Genomic DNA, 22,726 nt, shown 5'->3' with positions numbered 1-22,726 from the left:
TTACTTTTCTACATTGGCTTCAGGTATAGGGGGAGGGTTGAGATCTCACAAACATGTTTGCGCCTGTCCAAAGTCAGGAGCCTCTATCCTTTGTTAGTCTTGTGTTATTTTAATTTTAGTTTCTTGTGTACAATTTGGAAATTAGTATGGCGTTCATTATCGCTGAACTAGTATATATTTGTTTAGGGGCCAGCTGGAGGACGCCTCCGGGTGCGGGAATTTCTCGCTACACTGAAGACGTGTTGGAGACCTTCTGCTGTTGTTTTTTTCTATGGTCGGGTTGTTGTCTCTTTGGCACATTCCCCATTTCCATTCTCAATTTCATCTTTCAAGGAAATCATGATATAAACCGCAGCAACCATTGTTAAAGAAGGATTTTAAAAATACTAAAATGATTGTTACCTATTAATTAGGTAAAAGGAATTCCATTTTAGATACTAGTACAATGTATGTAAGAGAGTATTAAATTTGTTTTATTATTCTTTTTTTTTCTTTTCTAATATCAATGTTCTCTAGCCTTATCTATTATGTCCATTATTTTTTTATTATTTTTTTAACCCAAAAAGTAAAATAACAAAAATACCGAACTCCGAGGAAAGTTCAAAACGGAAAGTCCGTAATAAAATAGTCTTATATTCACTATTCTCTATTCTGTAAACCTCATCAGCATCCTCATATAATGTAGAAGTAAATTGTGATACTGGTAATATTTAAGCCAACACATTGTAGTCATGACCGAAAGTCTTGCGATAGAAAATGTCTTCAAGACATGCGTCATGCGTGTACACACGTGGCACAGAACAAGAGACAACATTGTAGAAACATAGCAAATAATTACTATGTAACTGTGAGGATAGGAGGAGGAACTCATTTCAGAATAAAAAGTCCAAGTTGGTGAAGTCAGAGGTGGACCAGACTCTGTTGCTAGATTCCGAATTGAACATTATCTGATTAAAATACAGTTTATGTGTCCTAGCTTTGCTTACACGGATCTAAAAACACTCTGTTTTGCTTTCTGAGTTAAAGACCTTTCGAGATCCTTTGTTTTTTACAGATTAAAAAGTAAAATCACAAAAATACTCAACTCCGAAAAATTCAAAACGGTAAGTCCCTAATCAAATGGCAAAATCAAAAGCTCAAACACATCAAACGAATGAATAACAACTGTCACATTCCTGACGTGGTACAGAAATTTTCTTATGTAGAAAATGGTGGAATGAACCAGATTTTATGGCTAGCTAAACCTCTCACTTGTATGACAGTCGAATCAAATTCCATTATATTGACAACGATGCGTGAACAAAACAAACAGACATAATACATAATGGTAGGTGCTTCGGAGGGGTAAGCAGATCCTGCTCCGTTGTGTTGCGTCTATGATTACAACTCTATGATAAGTCTAATTAGGCCGATGACTTTCAGGTGAAAAGGGATAGGATTGATATTATTAGATATATTTTATAACGATCTACAAACTCGTGATGGCGTCTGTAAATATTACGAAAGGATGATTTCACTTTCACCACTTTAAACTTTTTGTTTACATTTGTGATAGCGTCCTTGTGAGCTGCAAGCCGCAAGCCTCTGCAAAAGAATTCATAATAGGTTATAATAACAGTGGAATATCAAATCAATTGGTAGATATGTACTCCGTATGAAGGCGCTGCTGGAATGTTGCTACATAGGAATTGAAAGTTCACAATTTGAAAGCTAAATTTATCAATGTTGACGTGTGGTTTTGTTTTCAACCGACCATCATTGTCAATTACTAGATGTAAGTCAAAGTATGCGACAGACTTATGTGTATCAGTTATATCATTTATCTCAAATTCGATGGGATATAAGCAGTCAACGTAAGTCCCAAATTGATAAGTGAAAGAACTTCGTCTACAAAGCGGAATGCCGATTGTTTCATGCAAAACGTAAAAGAAATCCTGCATCTTTATAATAGTTATCAAATGTACCAGGATTATAATTTAGTACGCCAGACGCGCGTTTCGTCTACATAAGACTCATCAGTGACGCTCATATCAAAATATTTATAAAGCCAAACAAATACAAAGTTGAAGAGCATTGAGGATCCAAAATTCCATAATAATTGTGCCAAATACGGCTAAGGTAATCTATGCCTGAGATCGGAAAATCCTTAGTTTTTCGAAAAATTTAAATTTCTGTAAACAGGAAATTTATAAAAATAACCACATTATTGATATTTCGGTGCTGACTACTTACGTGTAATTAATGTATTTCTCTATAAAAAAAGAGGCGCGAAAGATACCAAAGCGACATTCAAACTCATAAATAGAACATAAACTGACAACGCCATGGCTAAAATAATAAATCACAAACAGACAAACAATAGTTCACAAAACACAACATAGAAAACTAAAGACAAAGCAACAGCGGTATACCAATGACCGTGTTTCAACGAAAAATGCAGATTATTTGTGATGTTCCTTATAATTTATATTATTTAAATCCTTTTAAGTAACACTGCAAAGGAACGCAGTTTCGCTAGTGTTCGCAACAAGTAGTTTTCTGGTATGTTTATCGAAGAAAATAGCTGACGGTGACCAGAGACCATCATCATAGGTCAGAATTTGTCTATGGTGTTTTCCATCATTTGATATAATAACCACATTTGACGACGTCTGTCCGACAACAAACACGTTTCCTTCATTATCTACTGCGATGCCTCTCGGGATGTTTAAAACTGAATCATCTTCAAAAGTCCAAACATGTCTTCCATTACGATCACAACAGACAACACTTTCATCATAGTCGTCAGTGTAGTATATCTTGTCGCCGAATACAGATACGTAGGACGCGCACGCTAAATTACATCTAACCACGTGAGAGGTAGTATAATTCAAGGTGTTTACCTTATATATACCAAGCCTATCAACACAGACAAACAGCGAGTCTCGATCATGTGTGATTCCCCATGTTGAACCAGGAAGGTTGATAAAATGAATTCTTTCGGATCTCAATGTCGAAAATGTCAATTCCTGTCTTCTTATGAGACCATGCAGATGTGATAGCGACGGTTTTCTCGTCGATAAATGCTATGTCAAACCCATGATCAAGCATCATGTCATATTTAAAAGTACCATCTGACGCAACAACAGTAAGCGTGTTTCTTGTGTCATAGTCATTAAACAAATACTCGGAATTAACTGACATGCAACAGCCTCTAACATTCTCACCACCTGTTATAATTTCCTTCTGTAGAACTAGCTTCAAATCATTTATGGTCTGCGATGGTGTCACTTGCAGCTGTGCTTGTTTATCCTTCACTCTTTTAAAACAAAAATTGCTGGAGGTCGTTTTTATCTTAATTGATCCAAAATGTTTCAAACTGTTCAAGATGCTTAGCACCCCTGGATGTACTTTACAAACGAGGTCGACTTGTTCGAATTGGTTACTTTCAAACAACGATTGTACATATTGTTCATTGTCAAAAACTTTCATCTCAATGTCTCTCATTACCAGAAATGTTTGAAGATCGGAAGCATGTTGTTTGATGCTTTCGAGATTGGTCTGATATTCTGTTATCAAGTTTTCCTTTTCATTAACTGATGACAAAATCTTCTGAATATTCGTCTTACATTGACACTCTTTTTTCTCAAGATCTTGTATTATCTCTTTTTCAAGTTTGTCTAAATGTTCGTTTATTTGAGTTCTTATTTGTTGGATTTCTGTAATATGTCGCTCCTTCTGTTCTGCAATACTGGCTAAATTAGCCTTTCGGTCTTTCTTAATTCTATCAATGTTTTGTAATAAGTCCATCAGACGTGTTTCTAAATCTTGAAAAGTCCCGGGTGTCTTTGCGTTATTAGTGACTTCATCAAGAGGAATGACGCTGCATTTTTGATGTTCTTTAATGCATTTAAAACAAATAGGTAACGCATGCGCAACGCAGTATTGTTGATACTTTTCATTGTGGTAGGTACATGACTGCTGAATATCAGTAATGATGGACGGAAGAGATTTGTACTTGTCAATTGGTATGAGTTCGTGACTTCGTGTGGCTTTGAACACTTTGTGATGTTCTTTGCAGTCGTCACAAATGGCTTCTTCACACTCCGAGCACCAGTGTGATGATGGTTTGGTTATATGTCGCTCTGAACATGGACCACAAAGAGTTGTATTGGTGGCCATGGTGATACCTGAAAAATGTATCAATATATATATATTTATATTCATAGCATCATATATTAGAATACACCAACCACCCTACTACCAACTACAATAACCATTATCACCGGACTCCTCCGAAATATTAGACAACTTCAACAACCACCAAAATCCCACTCATTCGACAAAACTAACCACCAACATCCGACCCTCCGAAATTACTAACCCCCATCTCCCGACTCTTGCGACAGCCCTTACAACCAAAACCCGACTCCTTCAAAACATCGAAACACACTAACTACCTACACCCGACTTCCCCGAAAAATCAGAGAAGCATAAACAAACAAAACCGAGCAATGCAAAGTCCAGATAGACTTAAAGGCACCAAAACGTCTATCCTGGTTCAAACGGGATGACCGATTTATAGAAAATGAACATTAGTGGTATAGACAGTGCTTTGTGAAACGGGGTTGTTATCCATTCGTTTGATGTGTTTGGGCTTTTAATTTTGCCATTTGATTAGGGATTTCCGTTCTTAATTTTCCTTGGAGTTCACTATTTTTGTGATTATACTTTATACTCGTTTCTACAGGATGCTTACTACTTGTTTGTTGAATAAAGCGAAACATCTTGAAACCAGACGGAACACGGTTCAGTGAACAAACACAAGACAGTTAACCATTACCACTAAATATCGAAAACAGATACCTAAATGATTTCAGAACAGAAAAAAATAAATAGAGAATATGTCCCCATGGACACACATGACGCCCCCGCTTGCATACAACATTATAAAGGGACATTAAACAAGAACGATAAAAGTGACACTACCCAAATGTGTACTTGTTCTGAGTTTTGTCGTAATAAGTATTGTGTATATAGGTCTCATAATGTTTGGTTGATACAAACTTAAGTTGCAGAACAGAAACTAAACATTTTGCAATTTTCTAAAGAAGCATAACTCGATAATGATTAAAGTGACGCCACCAAAATTCAACATGATCTGTATGTTGAGGTAAAAAGCATTGTGTATAAGTTTCATAACATTTAGTTGAGGCAAACTCAAGTTAGAGAACGGAAACTAAAATTTTGCAATTTTTCCATTTATAAAGGGGCATAACTTTAGAACAGTCAAAGTGACACCACCAAAATTCAAACTTGATCTGTATTTTGTGGTAATAAGCATTGTGCATAAGTTTCATAACATTTGGTTGAGGCAAACTTAAGTTAGAGAACGGAAACTATTTTTTTTTAATTTTCCATTTATAAAGGGGCATAACTCTAGAACGGTTAGAGTGATGCTACCAAAATTCAAACTTGATCTGTATTTTGTGATAATAAGCATTGTGTATAGGTTTCATAACGTTCGGTTGAAGCAAACTTAAATTAGAGAACGGAAACTAAAAATTTTGCAATTATTCCATTTATAAAGGGGCATAACACTAGAATGTTTAAGATGACGCCATCAAAATCCAAACATGATCTGTGTTTTGTGGTAATTAGCATGTGCATAAGTTTCATAGCATTTGGTTGAGGCAAACTCAAGTTAGAGAACGGAAACCAATTTCGGGACGTACGTTCGTACGTACAGACGGACAAGACAGACAAGGGTAAAACTTAATGCCCCCTTCGCTACGGCGGGGGCATAAAACACGCCAAATATTAATGACAGACCCTTAACTACGGCCAATCTAGAGGAGTTAAGCAATCATATAAGTTGGGAATGTAATGAGAGACATTGGTCAATTATTCCCCTTTAATGACAACACAGGTGGCACTGCAGTAGATCAGGTCCAACACACACAGCATCTCTTATCTATAACCAATATAAAACTTGTGTGGTGATATTTGTTTACAAATTATACTAAGAAGTTTGTATATAGTAAATGCCCTTAAACTTTTGTTGTGTACCTGGATGTTCTAATAGAGGTGAACATAATTGTTTCTAAGGGATGGGAATTTAAAAAAAGGAATGGACAATTGCAATAAAAAGGAAAGGAGAAAAAAAGGAAAAGCACATAGAATGAATAATCCTATAACATATGACATGTGGGAATTATTTTCTATTTCTGTTTATTTCTGATATTTTCTTTTCACTTATTTTGCTAATTTTCATTTGTTTTCGATCTATGAGTTTTACTGTCCCACTGGTATCTTTCGTCCCTCTTTTATTTGTTATTTTACTTTCAATGTGCCACCCAAGCTTCGCATTAAAAAAAATCAGCATAAAAATGTTAAATAATGACAATATAATGCAAATGCATATATTTTAGGACTACACGAATGGACAACTAGCTATGATCTTTATTTTTTTATGAGTGATCATACATCAATTTCAAATTTTGACAAATGAAAATTGAAGTGAAATATTCAATAATTCGTATTTATAAATAATAATTAAATAAACAATCTTATATTTTATGATAATTGTCAAGAACTACCTTTTTGAAATATTTTTAGTAAAAAGAAGTTTAAACTTCTTTATTTGCCTCGAATTATTACAGTTGTAATAATTTGTGATCTTAAAATGTATGAACAAAGATGTCATGTGTTTGTTTTCCAATGCAAAACATGTGTCATTATAATTAAAAGTAATAATCATGTATTTGGGTAAACACTAATTCCCTGTTTACCTTAGACAAGTAAATAGTTAATTTCGGGATGTATATGGGCATATGGTTGCTAACACTGTATTGTTTTCTATAAATCCACCTGATGAAGTAGCAAGAAAAGGAAGTGACTCTGACACAAATGTTCCACATTTAATGGTTTCTTGCTTTCTGACTGACTCAACTCCATGAAATAGGAAAACTGTGTCATGCAGAAGAGAAGTTGACAAACATGTTAAACTGTAAACAACGAGCTGTTGGGCCCATATGCATGCAACATAGTCACATTGGGAGTCTGTAATAAAAAGATCTTTATTTATGTAAACAGTAACTATGTAGATGCTTTCTCTTTTCATTTCGGTTAGCTGCGGAACCATAGCTCTTAGGTCCTTTTGATATTTTTTGACCATTTGCGGCCCATAGAGGTCCGCAAACTCAAAAAGATGTAAAAAGGACCATAAGAGTTACGGTTCCGCAGCTTCATTTCGGTATGACACTGTAATTAGACAAAAGAAATCTATTGTACAATAGCTGTATTGCCCAGTATTTACCCCCATTGATTCCAGAAATATCTCTATTGATTTTGATGTGAAATCTGCAAAGTCATTTATAAAATTCTTATTTCTGTCATATTATTTTTATTTAAGAATAATAAATTTTAAAAAAGATTTTATTGAAAAACCCATCACATTTTGAATTTGAAGCTAGGTTTTGCTTGTTTTTAATTTGTCATATATATGTATATTGTTTTTATCGGGCTAGAATATTCATTGCCAAAATCCTTCCAACGAATAACGACCCCTTAAATACCAACCGAATCTGAACTGTAGGCACTATTCTCAAGCTGGCAGCCAATTCTAGCGGATGACTTAAGGTTAACCATACTTTTCCTCAGTCCGGCTATGAGGGTCAAGATGAGAGTACTTCATTTCTCTGTTTTTCAACGTTTTATACCATTTTTCTCATATTGTTTATTTATTATAATTCTTCTCTCTAACCTATATATATATATCACCCCATTATTCTCTATTTTGTTAACCTATGTGTCTCTGTTCTTTATATTGTTTGGTTTTTATTCCGCACTTTTTTACAGTTTTATTTAGAGGGAAATTACTATGATGGCTATGACGTAAATGCTTAAAACTCAAAGTAACATGCGGCAGGCCAATACAATCGTACAGCTTCCATTGAAAAAAAACCCGTAAAAAATGGTACAACACTTGCTTAGTTCAGTATTTCAGACCAATATCATTTTGACTTTGCCTTTATAACCAGATATATTGACTCTGTTCTTTATATTGTTCATTGTTGTGTGCTGTTTATTCTACACTGTTTACATTTTAAAATTAGAGGAAGAAATACTGATTCCATGAAGACTTAAAAGTAGATGCGTAACACGTAAGGCCAATACAACTGTACAGTCACTACTGAAAAACAATGAATCGTACAAAATGGTGTAATACTTGCTTAGTTCAGTATAAAATTCAATAGCATTATTGACCTTGCCCATATTAAATATATATCGACGTATTACATATACATGTGTATGTGGACATGATCAAGAATTTTAAATTATAAAGGTTGAACTAACATAAATCTAATAAAAGTATATCTTTCTGCCGAAGTAAAATATGTAGTTTAAAATCAATTATCAAATCATCAATTGCTTATATTTTGTGTCAGTTTTATAAAAATACATGACCATACCATTCATGATTGTGATTTTATACACAATTATTAGAATCATTTTGAAATGAATGTTTGTCATATCTCTAGATTAGGATAAAAGCAATAGGTCTAAAATGTTTATACAATATTAATTGAATCCGTAATCTTACCTGAGCCAAAGCTAAAAATAAGTACAAGAAATAAATACGTCACATGATATTTGCTTACTGTATGTCACATGATGTATACCAAGTACCTTTAAAAACGAAACACATCAAATTTTCACCGTTGGTCTCTATGTGAGTTAAAATACAAAATACTTCTCTTGAGACACCCTTGAACATTTAGAAATTAATTACTCATTAAACTAGATCATTTTTTTGTTATTGAATCGGTAGTGTTCAGTACTGTAAGTATTAATCTTGTAAATATGTAAATACAATTGAGAATGGAAATAATGAAATGGGTCAAAGAGACATCAACCCGACCAAAGAGCAGAAAAAAGCAAAAGGTCATCAATGGGTCGATCTTCAAACCAGCGAGAAAATCTCACACCCGGATGCCTGTTTTTGCTGGCCCCTAAATAAAAATGTGCACTAGTTCAGTGATAATAGACGTCTTACTAAACTCCTATATATATAAATGAACTAAAATTAAAAATCATAAAAGACTAATACAGACCAGAGGCTCCTGACTTGGGACAGGAGCAAAACGTTCAAACTCGAAATGTTTTCCTCCAAAATATCACCTTGGACCAAATACCTTTGCATGTTATTTTATCATTGTGTTGTTTGTTCGCTGTCCCATTTACGTTTAGCATTTAACTCATGAAGTATTATAATATAATGCAACACTGTTATGATAAGCTTTGCTAGGTTTTGAAAATTGCTTTAACGGTTGAAATTTCCAATGCGAAGTGCGCTTTTTCATTTAGTTAATAAGATTTAGTTTCTGTTATATACTACTACAGATTGTTGTTGGTACTTGTCTACGTCTAGTCATACTTAAAAATTGACAACAAAACATCATATCTGGTCCGGTATAAAATGAACAAATAAGAATTTGTACTTTTATTTTGCCTTTTTAATTTTTTTGATTAAAACGTTACTGATGGATCTTTATAGACGAAACCCGTGACTGACGTACACGATTTTAATTCTGGCAATTTAATTTTTTTTAAAAACTAATCAGGTCGGAGCTTATGTTTTAATTTGCATAAAAACCGTCTGTTTGGAGACTGTGTGATAAGGATGATTGCCGTTATAATTATTTTTACTGATTTCTAATCACATACCTATCAATGTCACAGAAAGTAAATCCAAAAGAACAGTTGTATACCACTGTTCGAAAGTGATAATTCGATTGAGAGAAAAAACAAATCCGGGTTACAAACTAAAACCGAGGGAAACACATCAAATATAAGAGGAAATTAAAACAACGAAACAACAGAAACACAGAAGTGCAACAAAAAAAAACAACAATGCAACACACACAGAAACGAACTATAAGATAACAACTACCATTTTCCTCACTTAGTACAGGTCATTTTAAGAAAAAATGGTGGGTTGAAACTGGTTTTGTGGCTAGCCAAACCTCGTGCTTTTATGGCAATGTTGAATATAAAACTAAAATGACAACACTACATGACAGGACTACAGTACTGTACAAATAAATTCAAAAACACTCAGGACAAAGAAATACACAAATAAACAATACAACAGTACATTTCGACATGCTAATAGTTCAAAGGTACCTGGCTCATAATTTCTTACACGTTTTGTCTACATAAGACTCATCAGTGACGCTCAGATCAAACAGAAAGCCAAACAAGTACAAAGTTGAAGAGCATTGATGATCCAAAATTCTAAGAAGTTGTGCCAAATACGTATTACACAGAACCAATTAACTGAAATCTTCATTAATCATAATAGACACTAAGACCGTTAATAATCGTAAAAACAACCAAATAATAAGAAAATATTTAAAATTCCACTCAATCATATCTCATCTTCTTATTTCTATATGTGTTAATTAATCAGTTTCAAATTAATGTGACTGACTAGAAAACATAATGCCCATCTACTACTATCATAGACATGTGAACAAAAACAAGAGAAGCTATAAATAAAGCAGGAACGAATAAAAAAAAAAGATCTGGTATGATTGCCAATTAGACAACTCTCCAGAAAAGACAAAATATCATAGAAATTAACAACTATAGGTCATCGTACAGCCTTCAACAATGAACAAAGCCCATAGTAAGCTATAGAAGGTCCCATTGACAAGTGTAAAACAACTCAAAAGAAAAAACTGATGGCTAATTATGTACAAAACATGAACGAAAAACAAATATGTAACAAATTAACAAACAACATCCACTGAATTTCAGACTCCTGAAAAAGAGAGGACGTAACCGGGTACTTGTATATCACAACCACAAAAAGACTAATTAATGATCTGAATGTACTTGCAGTTACTGACAACTAATAAAAAAAGTCTTTCATATCTCTGAATCCAATTATCATTTCTTTTTCTTTCTTAATTCTTTTTATTCTTTTTTTATGAAAAGGGAGGGGGATTGTTTAATGATTGCCATACAGAGTTGGCTAAGGCTCTTTCTTAAAATCTGTAAATTGACTTGATAGTTGTATACAATATAAAAAAGAAGATGTGATGACATAAACAAACGACAACCACTGAATTACAGGCTCCTGACTTCGGACAGGCATATACATAAATAATGTGGCGGGGTTAAACATGTTAGCGGGATCTCCGCTAAAGTTATTAATAACTTTTTTAAATTGGCCTGGATTTCTACCAAACATGGACAGAAGCATCAAGATACAGCAGCTCATGATCATAAGATAGTACATAGAATATAGAAGTAAATTTTGTTTAAACAAAATCTATTTTTTCCGTATTTTACTTATAGCTCACCTGTAACTTTTTGCTGAACATCTTTCATCAATTAAATATTTTTGCTTTTTAATATTTATTATTTAGTGGCTTAAAATGCAATTTAAATGTCCTTTGTATATGTCATAGTTTCTTCAAAAGCAAAAAAAAAAAAAAAGAAGCATTTTATCCCTATGTCCTTTATAGCCATAGTGCAAGGAAATAAAATACAAAATTTATAATAGATACTCTAAAACTCATTCAGCCGTAGTTTGGCTAAAAAAATTCAGCAATTTCAAAGCAGAAGATGTTTAAAGTTAGGAAAGTTTATTTGTATCTTCAATAATATTCAAGATAATCAACAAAAACTGATAAATATCCTTAAAATTTCCAATTTAGAGGCATTTTCCAATGGGTTGTTGGTTAGGCAGAAAATTTTAGGGCTAATAGATCTTGACCTAATGAACATGTTTACCCAATGTCAAAATTGCTCTAAATGCATTAGTGCTTGCGATATAAGCCAAAACCTGCATTTGACACCTGTGTTCTATTCTTAGCCATGGCGACCATGTGTGTTAATGGATCAAAACTTTGGTTACATTTATAAACAAGATACCCTAAGGAACATTCAGCTTAAGTTTTAAGGTATTTTGGCCCAGTAGTTTCAAAAGAAAAGATTCTTGAAATAGTTTACGTCGACGACGACGACGACTACGACGACTGACGACGGATGACGACCGAGCTGAAAAGGACCGATATTATGGTAAACAAGTTAAACAATTCGAGATAAAATTAACCTATGCATAAATTGCTGCGTCACTTGTTAAAAATCAATGACATTTTGAACATGATCTTACACCTCACAAGTTCTTGAAAGTTATATGAGTCCGGTAGAGCGTTTAATTTTAAGCTTTTGACTTATTGTTAGAGAGTTAATCCGATACATGCGTCAATATATTATGGACATTATAATTTCAAGAAGTTAACAGGCATGACTGGAACGATGAATAAAAAGAGCACAATCTATTTCAATAGATGTCTAATTATATAATAAACCTTAGACATGGTTAATTTACTAGTAGACAAATAAGGTAAAAGAAAAAGCAACTGTCTCGTTATTCAAGGATTATTATATTCAAAGCATTTTAAATCTACTATTACAAAACAAATGTAGACAGTTTTTTTCTTTTCGTTTGAAATGCAGACTTAGATTCATGCGATGAATATTGATATATAACATTACTTGAATTTCTTTGTTCAGTGCCTATAAAAATTATATATTATGATAAAGAATGAAATATTTGCAAACATAATTGCTTTCAACGATTAATGAATTTCAAACATTGTCACTAATTGACAGATTTCATGGCTTACAGCAAAAAAGCAGGATAAATGTCATTTAATACTTATCAATTTCAATTATTCAAAGCAACATTGTAAAGAAAAGCAGTTTCAGTTTTGTTGGCAGCAAGGAGTTTCTTGGTCAGTTTATCAAAAAAAATGGCAGATGGTTCACAGAGACCATCTTCTTTTGTCAGAATTTGTTTGTGGTGTTTTCCATCGTTTGATATAATAACCACACTCGAACATTCTTCTCCAACAACAAACACGTTGCCATCATTATCTACAGTGATGCCGCTTGGATATTCCAAGACTGAAGTATCTTCAGACTCCAGACACGTGATCCCTTACGATCACAACAAACTACACTGTGATCTCTACAGTCAGCGTAGTATATCTTGTTGTCGAATACAGATACGTAAGAACCTCTCGGTAAGTTACAACTGATCACGTGAGTCGTAGTATAATACACAGTGTTTTTTTATATATGCCACGTCCTTTAACACAGACAAACAATGAGTCTTGATCACGTGTGATTCCATATGGACGACAAGGGAGGCTGATGAATTTAATTTTCTTTCGGCTGTCGGTGTCCATTATGTCAATTCCTGTGTGCTCATGGGAAAATCCTGATGTGATAGCGACATTTTTCTCATCGAATAATGTTATGTCAAACCCATAACTAGGACCAAGCAACATATTATATTTGAATGTACCATCAGATGCAATGATAGAAAGCCTTTTCCTTGAGGAATGATCAGTGAAGAAATATTCGCCATTACCTGACATGCAACAACCTCTAGTAATCTTCCCATTTGTTGAAATTTTCTTTTGTAGAATTAACTTCAAGTCGTTTATGGTCTTCGTTGATGTTATTTGCAACTGTGCTTGTTTATCTTTCGCTCTGATTAAACGAATGCTACTCGACGTCGTTTGTATTTCAAATGATCCAAAAAAAATCAAACTGTCTAAGATACCGAACACCTTTAGGTCTACTTTACAAGTAATGTCTAGTTGGTCCAATTTGTTAGTTTCAACCAACAAGTGTAAATATTGTTCATTTTCAAAAAACCTTCACTTCAATATCTCTCATTGCAGGAAATGTTTGAAGATCTGAACTATGTTGTTTGATAGTTTGGAGATTGGTCTAATATTCCGTGACCAATTATCCTTTTCTTTTACTGATGATAAAATATTCTGAATATTCCCCTTACATTGACACTCTTTTTTCTCCAGATCTTGTTTTATTTCTTTTTTAAGTTTATTTAAATGTTTGTTAATTTGGTTTCTTATTTGTTGTATTTCTAGAAGATGTAGCTCCTTCCTGGCTTCAATACTTTCCAAATTAGCCTTTCGGTCCCTCTTGATTCTATCAATGTTTTGTAGTAAGTCCATCAGTCTAGTTTCTAAATCTTGAAAGTGCCCGGATTTTTTAGCGTTATTGGTGAATTCGTAAAGAAGAATGACGTTGCATTTCTGGTGTTCTTTGATGCATTTGAAGCAAATAGGTAACGCATGCGCAACACAATATTGTTGATACTTTTCCTTCTGATAGATACATGCCTGCTGTATATCAGTAATGAAGGACGGAAGAGATTTGTACTTGGCAAGTGTTATGAGTTCGTGCCTTCGTGTGTCTTTGGACACTTTATGATGATCTAGGCAGTCGTAACAAATGGCTTCTTCACACTCCAAGCACCAGTTTGTAGATTGTTTGGTAACATGTCGCTCTAAACATGGACCACTCAGAGTTGTACTAGTAGCCATAGTGATTCCTGAATTGATATTAATTTTGTATACATAAAATCATATATCGGAATGCTTTGCTGTGATCAAATTATACGAAATATTCTGTTAAATTGTATACATGTCAGTATAACCTACAATCAATTGTTGTCATGAAAAGTAAAATCACAAAAAATACTGAACTCCGAGGAAAATTTAAAACGGGAAGTCTTTGTCATTATTGGTTATCCCCAATCCTTATTGAAGAAGTGATTTGAGTGGGTCTATAAGTATTTTTTATCTTGTTTTCTAGTTTATTCGTTATCATGGTTACAAAAGGCAGGCGAAAATACCAAAAGAACATTCAAATTCTTAATTCGAAAATAAACTGACAGCAACATGGCTAAACGAGAAGACTAACTGACAAATAAAAGTAAGCAAACAGCAAATAGAAAACTACAAATGGAACAACACGAATCCCTACATAAAACACCTCGGTATCGTTGATGCTTCTGAGGGGTAAGCAGATCTTGCTTCGTCGTGTTGCATCTGTGAATATAAACTCTATTTTAAGTCTATTTAGGCCGGTCACTTTCAGGTAAACGGAGATAGGATTGTTATTATTAGAGATGTTCTATAACGGTTATAAAAGGTTATAAAAACCATGGAATATCAAATCAATCGATAGATATGTACTCCGTTAAAGGTGCTGCTTGAATGTTAAAAGTGCACTATTGGGAAGCTAAAATTATTCCTTTTGTTCGCATTGTTCTGTTTTCCATTGACCCTTATTGTCAATTTTTAGTTATACGTCTAAGTATGAGGCAGACTTAATTGAATCAGTTATATCCTTTATCGCAAGTTCCTTTCTTCAGTGTTCGAGAAGTTTCTGCGGTAACTGTAAATATATAGACGTTGAATTGTACTGAGATTACGATTGATTTATTATGGTGTTTAGCGCCACTTTTAATCACCACAGTTAGGTTATTTCGTTTCGGCCAATTTTTATTGGTGGAGGAAGTCGGAGTGCCCGTATAAAAACACCGACCTTCGATAAGAAAACTGACGATACAAGTCAATTAAATTGGAGCCGAGTGCACCTGCATGAGCGGGGTTCGATCTCTTCAACTCGGTGTTGACTGGCTAGTTATTTCAGTATAAACTACTTAGACCACTCGACCACCGAGGACCCTACTTCTAATATTAATAAATATATAAGTATTTTCAAAGTATCTCCAGAGATAACATAATATACAATTTGAATTCCGCAACAACTAAGAGAAGAATAACATATAACTTATAGTCTAGAATTGAACATTCAGATAGTTTTAACAATTAATTTGGCAAAGTGAAGTTCAAACATACATCTTGTACAGTTTTTAAGTAAATTCCGTGTAAGTGACCATAATTTTGAAATTGAAATAGGTCGATATATTTTTGTTTAAAGAGACACAGAGTGTGTAAAGTTTGTATCCCAATGGGAACAAACTGTGCCCCTCTACTTGCCGACTTGTTTCTTTATTATTATGAGGCTGACTTCATGCAGGAACGTCTTAGGAAGAAAGATAAGAAGTTAGCAATATCCTTTAACTCTACTTTCCGCTATATAGATGACGTTCTTTCACTAAACAATTCAAAATTTGGTGACTATGTGGAACGCATCTATCCCATCGAATTGGAGATAAAGGATACTACAGATACAATTAAGTCGGCTTCATATCTTGACTTACATCTAGAAATTGACAATGAGGGTCGGTTGAAAACAAAACTTTACGACAAAAGAGATGATTTCAGCTTTCCAATTGTGAACTTTCCATTCCTAAGTAGCAACATTCCAGCAGCACCTGCATACGGGGTATATATCTCCCAATTGATACGATATTCCCGTGCTTGTATTTCCTATCATGATTTTCTTGATAGAGGGTTACTGCTCACAAGGAAGCTATTAAACCAAGAGTTCCAAATGGTGAAGTTGAAATCATCCCTTCGTAAATTTTACGGACGCCATCACGAGTTGGTTGACCGTTATGGAATAACCGTTTCACAAATGATATCGGATATGTTCCTTACGTCGTAACTACAATCCCCTTCCCTTTCATGAATGTGACCTACCGAATTAGACTATTTACCGGATTGTAATCACATAAGCAACACGACGGGTGCCACATGTGGAGCAGGATCTGCTTACCCTTCCGGACTGCTTACCCTTCCGGAGCACCTGAGATCACCCCTAGTTTTTGGTGGGATTCGTGTTGTTTATTCTTTAGTTTTCTATGTTGTGTCATATGTTGAAGGCCGTACTTTAACCTATATTGGTTTACTTTTTAAATTGTTATTTGTATGGAGAGTTGTCTCATTGGCACTCACACCACATCTTCCTATATCTATATATAGTTTTTCTGTTTGTGTTTTTCATTTTTAGCCATGGCGTTGTCAGTTTGTTTTAGATTTATGAGTTTGACTGTCCCTTTGGTATCTTTCGTCCCTCTTTTGTAAAGTTAAGATGACGAGAAACCTTTTTTCCTTCGTTGCCAAATCAACAGTAATATTATAAATACACTTATATATGCAATTAAAACCCATTATCCTAGTTGTAACCAGCTTGAATCAAACACTAAACTTAAGACAATTTAAGATAAAAAAAAAAAGATATGTTGTCTAGTGTTGTAGGCTATATTAGGCAATCCGTAGATTTTCAAAAATAAGGTCCACATTGGTAAATTATTTTACTAACATATGTACATCATCAATATTGATTGTTTTAGCACTTTTTCATGTATTTCATGTTTCTTATGTATATTTTGTTTGCATTTTATCCAGTAGAGTTTTTTTTAAACTTTTTTACAATAAATATAATTAATATAAATATATAATTCTTACTTTAAAATCAATAGTAAACCTGTATATTTCTATAACTATAATAAACTGAATGTACATTTGCTGTCAAAGTACAATGAGATAAAACTTTCGACGGTATCTATCTATACAAATCACCTGATATTTACGTCTAAGTTTAAGTAAATACATATCATACATTTGCAAATGATAGTTTATCGTAGCAAATAGAATTTTGGAAGGTGACTTTCAAAATATTATATTATGTTTGGACAGACAAAATTTTTTGATTGGAAAACTTTTCTGGTTCCAATGCTGAATTTATACAGGATATGAACAATGTCATTTTTCATCGTTTAAAAAAAAATCGTATTGGTATTCATATGACGTGGATCTTTATTTATACATCCTGCCATTGTGTTATTGTGTCATGATAAATGTTTAATGGTATTTCAGATAATAACACAACATTGACTGCTGTACTCCTATTTTTGACATTTATACCTATAATGTCTGTTTGTTGTCAACATAATGAAATTTTATACAACTGTTATACGAGTAAGATGTTTAGATAGCTAAAACACCAGGTTTAATCTGGGACTATTTTACAACTATTATTATAGTCCCAGATTAAATCCACCATTTTCTACATAAGAAAATGTAAGTGTCAAGTCAGGAAAATGACAGTTGTTGTCCATTTGTTTAATGTGTTAGAATTTTTGATTGTATCTGATTAGGAACATTCCTTTTTGAATTTTGTTATTTTACTTTTCATTGCAAATCAATACAAAAATAAAACTACTGAATTGGGTCAAGAATTTCCAGTGTTGTTCTAAAAAAAATCCTGATTTACATTTCGAAACTGCAAACACATATTTATCCCAATTAATTTAATTTACATTCCATTAGATTCGTTTAAAAGCCAGTGAAATTCATAGCTTTATGTTGATTTTTATTCAAATATCTGCAAACATGGCTGAATTCTTGTATCTATATTTGTTTAAAATGTGTAAAGAAATAATATATTTCTTCTAATATTTATAGAAAAACTTTCTGTGAATCAAATGAGTCATTTCAATTCCAATCACCTTAAGTGACAGTGTAAAGGAAAGCATTTTTGTCTTCGTTCACAACAAGAAGTTTACTTGTCTGTTTATCAAAGAAAATAGCTGACGGTTCACGTAGACCATCCTTCTTTGTAAGAATTTGCCTGTGGTGTTTTCCATTGTTTGATATAATGACCACATTCGACGATTTCTCTCCGACAACGAACACTTTACCTCCATTATCTACAGTGATACCTTTCGGTGACATCAATACTGATTCATCTTTAAACCTCCAAACACGAGATCCCTTACTGTCACAACAAACTACATTGTTATCTCTATAGTCAGTGTAGTATATCTTGTCGTTGTATACAGATACGTAGGAAAACCACGCCAAGTTACAACAAATCACGTAGGAGGTAGTATAATCCACAGTGTTTACTTTATATATACCTTGTCCTTCAACACAGACAAACAGTGAGTCTTGATCACGTGTGATACCCCATGGACGTTCAGGAAGGCTGATGAATTTTATTTTCTTTCGGCTCTCGGTGTCTATTATATCAATTCCTTTGTGCTCATGCGTTAGTCCTGATGTGATAGCAACAGTTTTCTCATCGATTAATGTTATGTCATACCCATAACTAGGACCAAGCAACATATTATATTTGAATGTACCATCAGATGCAATAACAGAAAGCCTTTTCCTTGAGGAATGATCAGTGAAGAAATATCCGCCATTACCTGACATGCAACAACCTCTAGTAATCTTCCCATTTGTTGAAATTTTCTTTTGTAGAATCAACTTCAAGTCGTATATGGTCTTCGTTGGCGTTACTTGTAACTGTGCTTGTTTATCTTTCGCTCTGATTAAACGAATGCTACTCGACTTCTTGTAAACTTCAATTGCTCCAAAAGTTTTCAAACTGTCGAAGATACTAAGCACCCCTGGGTCTACATTACAAGTCAGGTCTACTGGGCCCAATTTGTTAGTTTCAACCAACGATTGTAAATATTGTTCATTTTCAAAAACCTTCACTTCAATATTTCTCATCACAAGAAATGTTTGACGATCGGAAGCATGTTGTTTGATTGATTTGAGATTGGTCTGATTTTCAATTATCAAGTTTTTCTTTTCTTCAACTTCTGACAAAATCTTCTGAATATTCTTTTTACCTTGACACTCTTTTTCCTCAAGATCTTGTATTATTTCTTTTTCAAGTTTGTCTAAATGTTTGTTTATTTGATTTCTTCTTTGTTGAATTTCTGCAAGATGCAGTTCCTTCCTTTCTTCAATACTTGTCAAATTAGACTTTCGATCCTTCTGGATTCTATCAATGTTCTGTAATAAGTCTATAAGTCGCGTTTCTAAATCTTCTAAATGCCCGGATGTCTTAGCGTTATTAGTAACTTCGTCAAGAGGTATGACGTTGCATTTTTGGTGTTCTTTAATGCATTTGAAACAAATAGGTAACAAATGCGCAACACAGTATTGTTGATACTTTTCATTGTGATAGGTACATGACTGCTGTATATCAGTAATGAAGGACGGAAGAGATTTGTACTTGTCTATTGGTATGAGTTAGTGACTTCGTGTGACTTTGAGTACTTTATGATGTTCTTGACAGTCATCACAAATGGCTTCTTGACAATCCGAGCACCAGTATGCTGATGGTTTGGTCGTATATCGTTCTGAACATGGACCACAAATAGTTGTACTAGTAGCCATAGTGATGCCTGAAATATGTATCAAATATGTATCAAATATTAAGTATTCATAATAACTTCGTAACTATAATGCTTTTCTGCGATCAATTCCACAAAAAAATCTTACGAAAAAGGATAAGTCATGAACATTTCAGTATAACATGTATAACTTATGATTATTTTTGTCGCAACTTTTTAATGTGAAAAAGGGCGCTGATAGGTTTTCATTTTTTTTATGTGTTTTTTTTTATCGAGCTGCACAAAAAAGGAAGACGACACTAAGGTAAAAAAAAACCGAGAACGAGATAGCAACACATACTAATGGCGAAAAGTCAAACAACAATATGCATGTTTTTAACGACAAGTTTATGTCTCATATTACCTCCAGGGAAAATGTAAGATTTTCTCATACCCTCGTCCCTCATCGTTTGTCGTTCGTTGTCGTCTGTAACATGTGTAATCTCGGTTAACTGAATTTTAAAGAACTAGCTTGAGAGTTTTAATGAATATTCGTCATTTGTTTACGAGTTTGTTCGTTACTATGATTACAAAGTTTCGATATTTAATTTAAAGATTTAAAAGTACAAACTTCAATAACAAGAAATACATGAAATATTGTACAGTATATTGGACGATAACCACCAACACGAGACTTCTCTGACAGCAATAATCGAATAATTAGACAACTTTTACCACCAACATCTGACACCCGACTCTTTCGAGAAATTAGACGGACAAACATATAGACACTAAACCTTCATTATCGAGGTTGAAACAGGATGAGCACTACACAGAAGATGGACATTAGAGATAACAAATGATTAGTAAAACGGGGGTAAGTCTACTCGCAACTACAGGATGTTTTCTACTTGATTGGACGTCAGCTAAAAAATCAATACGTTTCTAACTAGGATTGAGGATTTGAACTCAATTTTCAAGAAAATTATTATTCGAACGTAATGAACGATCACTTGATTTCATCGGGTGACGTGAGAACAGGTTTTTTTGGTTGTAAGTTATTAATTTTTGTGCACTTGTTTTATTTGTTGCTAGTATATGTATTATCTTTTTCGTGAGGCTCTGCCGCGCGAAAAATTGTTTTCACTCACGTACACAACTAATCGAGATTGTCCTACTTTTTATTGGACAAAATATTGACTGTATTTTTGTTCTTCTTCATTTTTTTACCAGGCTAGATAATTCATGATGCTCATTGCAAAAATCGTTACACAACCCAACTCCACCGAATATCTAATGGTTCACCCCTGACCTTCAAATCGAACCTGAATTGTAAGCACTATACTCAAAATGGCAACCAAATTTAGCAAATAATTAAAGGTTTACCACACATTCCGTCAGTCAGTTAGTCCACTAGGGTCGGGATGGGGGTCCTTCATTACTTTATTTTCAACTTTTTAGACCATTTTTTAATTTTCTTATATATATCAGCACCCCATTAAATCTCTACTTTTTTTTACCTATTTGTCTCTATTCTTTATATTGTTTGCTGTACATCTTTTCGTTTTTTTTTTAGTAACATGCGGAAGGCCAATTGTACAGTCACCATTGAAAACAATTAATCGTAAAAAATGACACACTTGCTTAGTTCAGTATAACAGATCATTATTTTTACTATGACTTTATAACAGATATCTCGACTCTATTCTTTATATTGTTTTCTGTTTACTCTTCACTTTTTTCATGAAGACTGATTTTAAGATGGCTTGGTAGAAAATGCTTAAAATTCAAAGGCCAATACGAGTGTACAGTGACAATTGAAAAACAATTAATCGTTAATAAATGGTGCAACATTTTCTTAGTTTAGTATATCAGATCATATATCATTTTGACTTTTGACTTTATAACCAGATATATTAATTCTATTCTTTATATTATTTGCAGTTAATTCTGCACTTTTTACCTTTTTATTTTAGAGAAAAGAAATACTAATTTCATGCAGACGTAAAAGAAAATGCATAAAACGAAATTGTACTGTCAGCATTGAAAAACAATTAATCGTAAAAAATGGTGCAAAATTTGCTGTGTTAAGTATAACATATCAACAGCATGTTTGACCTTGCCCGTATTACATTTATATCGACATGATCAAGAATTTAAAATTAAATCAGTTTTACTACACAAAAAAATCTAATGATATCATATATATCGGCTCAAATAAAATCAATTGCTTTTAAACAGTTAACAAATCATCCATTGCTTTATATTTTATGTTATTTTTTAATAATACATGACCATACATGTTCCATTCATGCTTATAAAGACAAACATTTTGAAATAAGTTCAAGTCAATAGTCATATATCTAGAAAATGATGAATGCTTTTACTAAGTTTTCGAATGCAATATGTCAAAAATGTATATACAATATTAACAGAAAATCATAATCTTACCTGAACAAAATATCCACCTTCATAACAAGGAAGAAACACGTCACATGATATATCTTAAGTGTATGTCACATGATGTATACTAAGTACCCTTAAAAACGCAACACATCAAATCTTTATATTTCAACTTTGGTCCCTATGTGAGTTACAATACAACATCCTTCTCTTGAGAAATTCTTTGAAAGTTGACAATGCATTACTCATGTTACTAGATCAATCTGTGCTGCATCGATTCTGTTCAGTACTAAAACTGTTTGTCTTGTAAAGTTCAAAAGCGAAATACAAATGTTTTCCTCCAAATGATCACATTGGCCTAGACACACCTAAATATCTTTTGTTCGCTGTCGAATTGCTGTT

At 33.4% G+C, this 22,726-nt stretch overlaps 2 protein-coding genes and 1 pseudogene across 2 annotated transcripts; all 3 read right to left on the bottom strand.

Moving 5' to 3' along the window:
* Nucleotides 1-2,463: 2,463 nt before the first annotated feature.
* On the bottom strand, nucleotides 2,464-8,637 carry LOC139502966 (uncharacterized). The gene is made up of 2 exons (XM_071292633.1): nucleotides 8,585-8,637; nucleotides 2,464-4,169 (listed from the first exon to the last, which is right to left on the bottom strand). The coding sequence occupies exon 2, from the start codon at nucleotides 4,159-4,161 to the stop codon at nucleotides 2,929-2,931; it is 1,233 nt and encodes a 410-aa protein (XP_071148734.1). The 5' UTR covers nucleotides 4,162-4,169; nucleotides 8,585-8,637; the 3' UTR covers nucleotides 2,464-2,928.
* Nucleotides 8,638-13,739: 5,102 nt separating this feature from the next.
* LOC139504365 (uncharacterized) lies at nucleotides 13,740-14,417 on the bottom strand. The gene has a single exon (XM_071294439.1). The coding sequence runs from the start codon at nucleotides 14,415-14,417 to the stop codon at nucleotides 13,740-13,742; it is 678 nt and encodes a 225-aa protein (XP_071150540.1).
* Nucleotides 14,418-18,258: 3,841 nt separating this feature from the next.
* Nucleotides 18,259-22,435, bottom strand: LOC139503318 (uncharacterized; annotated as a pseudogene).
* Between the last annotated feature and the right edge of the window lie 291 nt (nucleotides 22,436-22,726).

Source organism: Mytilus edulis, chromosome 14 (assembly GCF_963676685.1).
Source record: "Mytilus edulis chromosome 14, xbMytEdul2.2, whole genome shotgun sequence".
Lineage (NCBI taxonomy): Eukaryota > Metazoa > Mollusca > Bivalvia > Mytilida > Mytilidae > Mytilus > Mytilus edulis.
Note: the sequence above shows the minus strand (reverse complement) of the source record. Positions and strands in the feature narration are given on the sequence as shown.

Coding starts and splice junctions, on each gene's coding strand:
- LOC139502966 (XM_071292633.1), bottom strand. CDS start 4,161: ATGGCCACCAATACAACTCTTTGTGGTCCATGTTCAGAGCGACATATA.
- LOC139504365 (XM_071294439.1), bottom strand. CDS start 14,417: ATGGCTACTAGTACAACTCTGAGTGGTCCATGTTTAGAGCGACATGTT.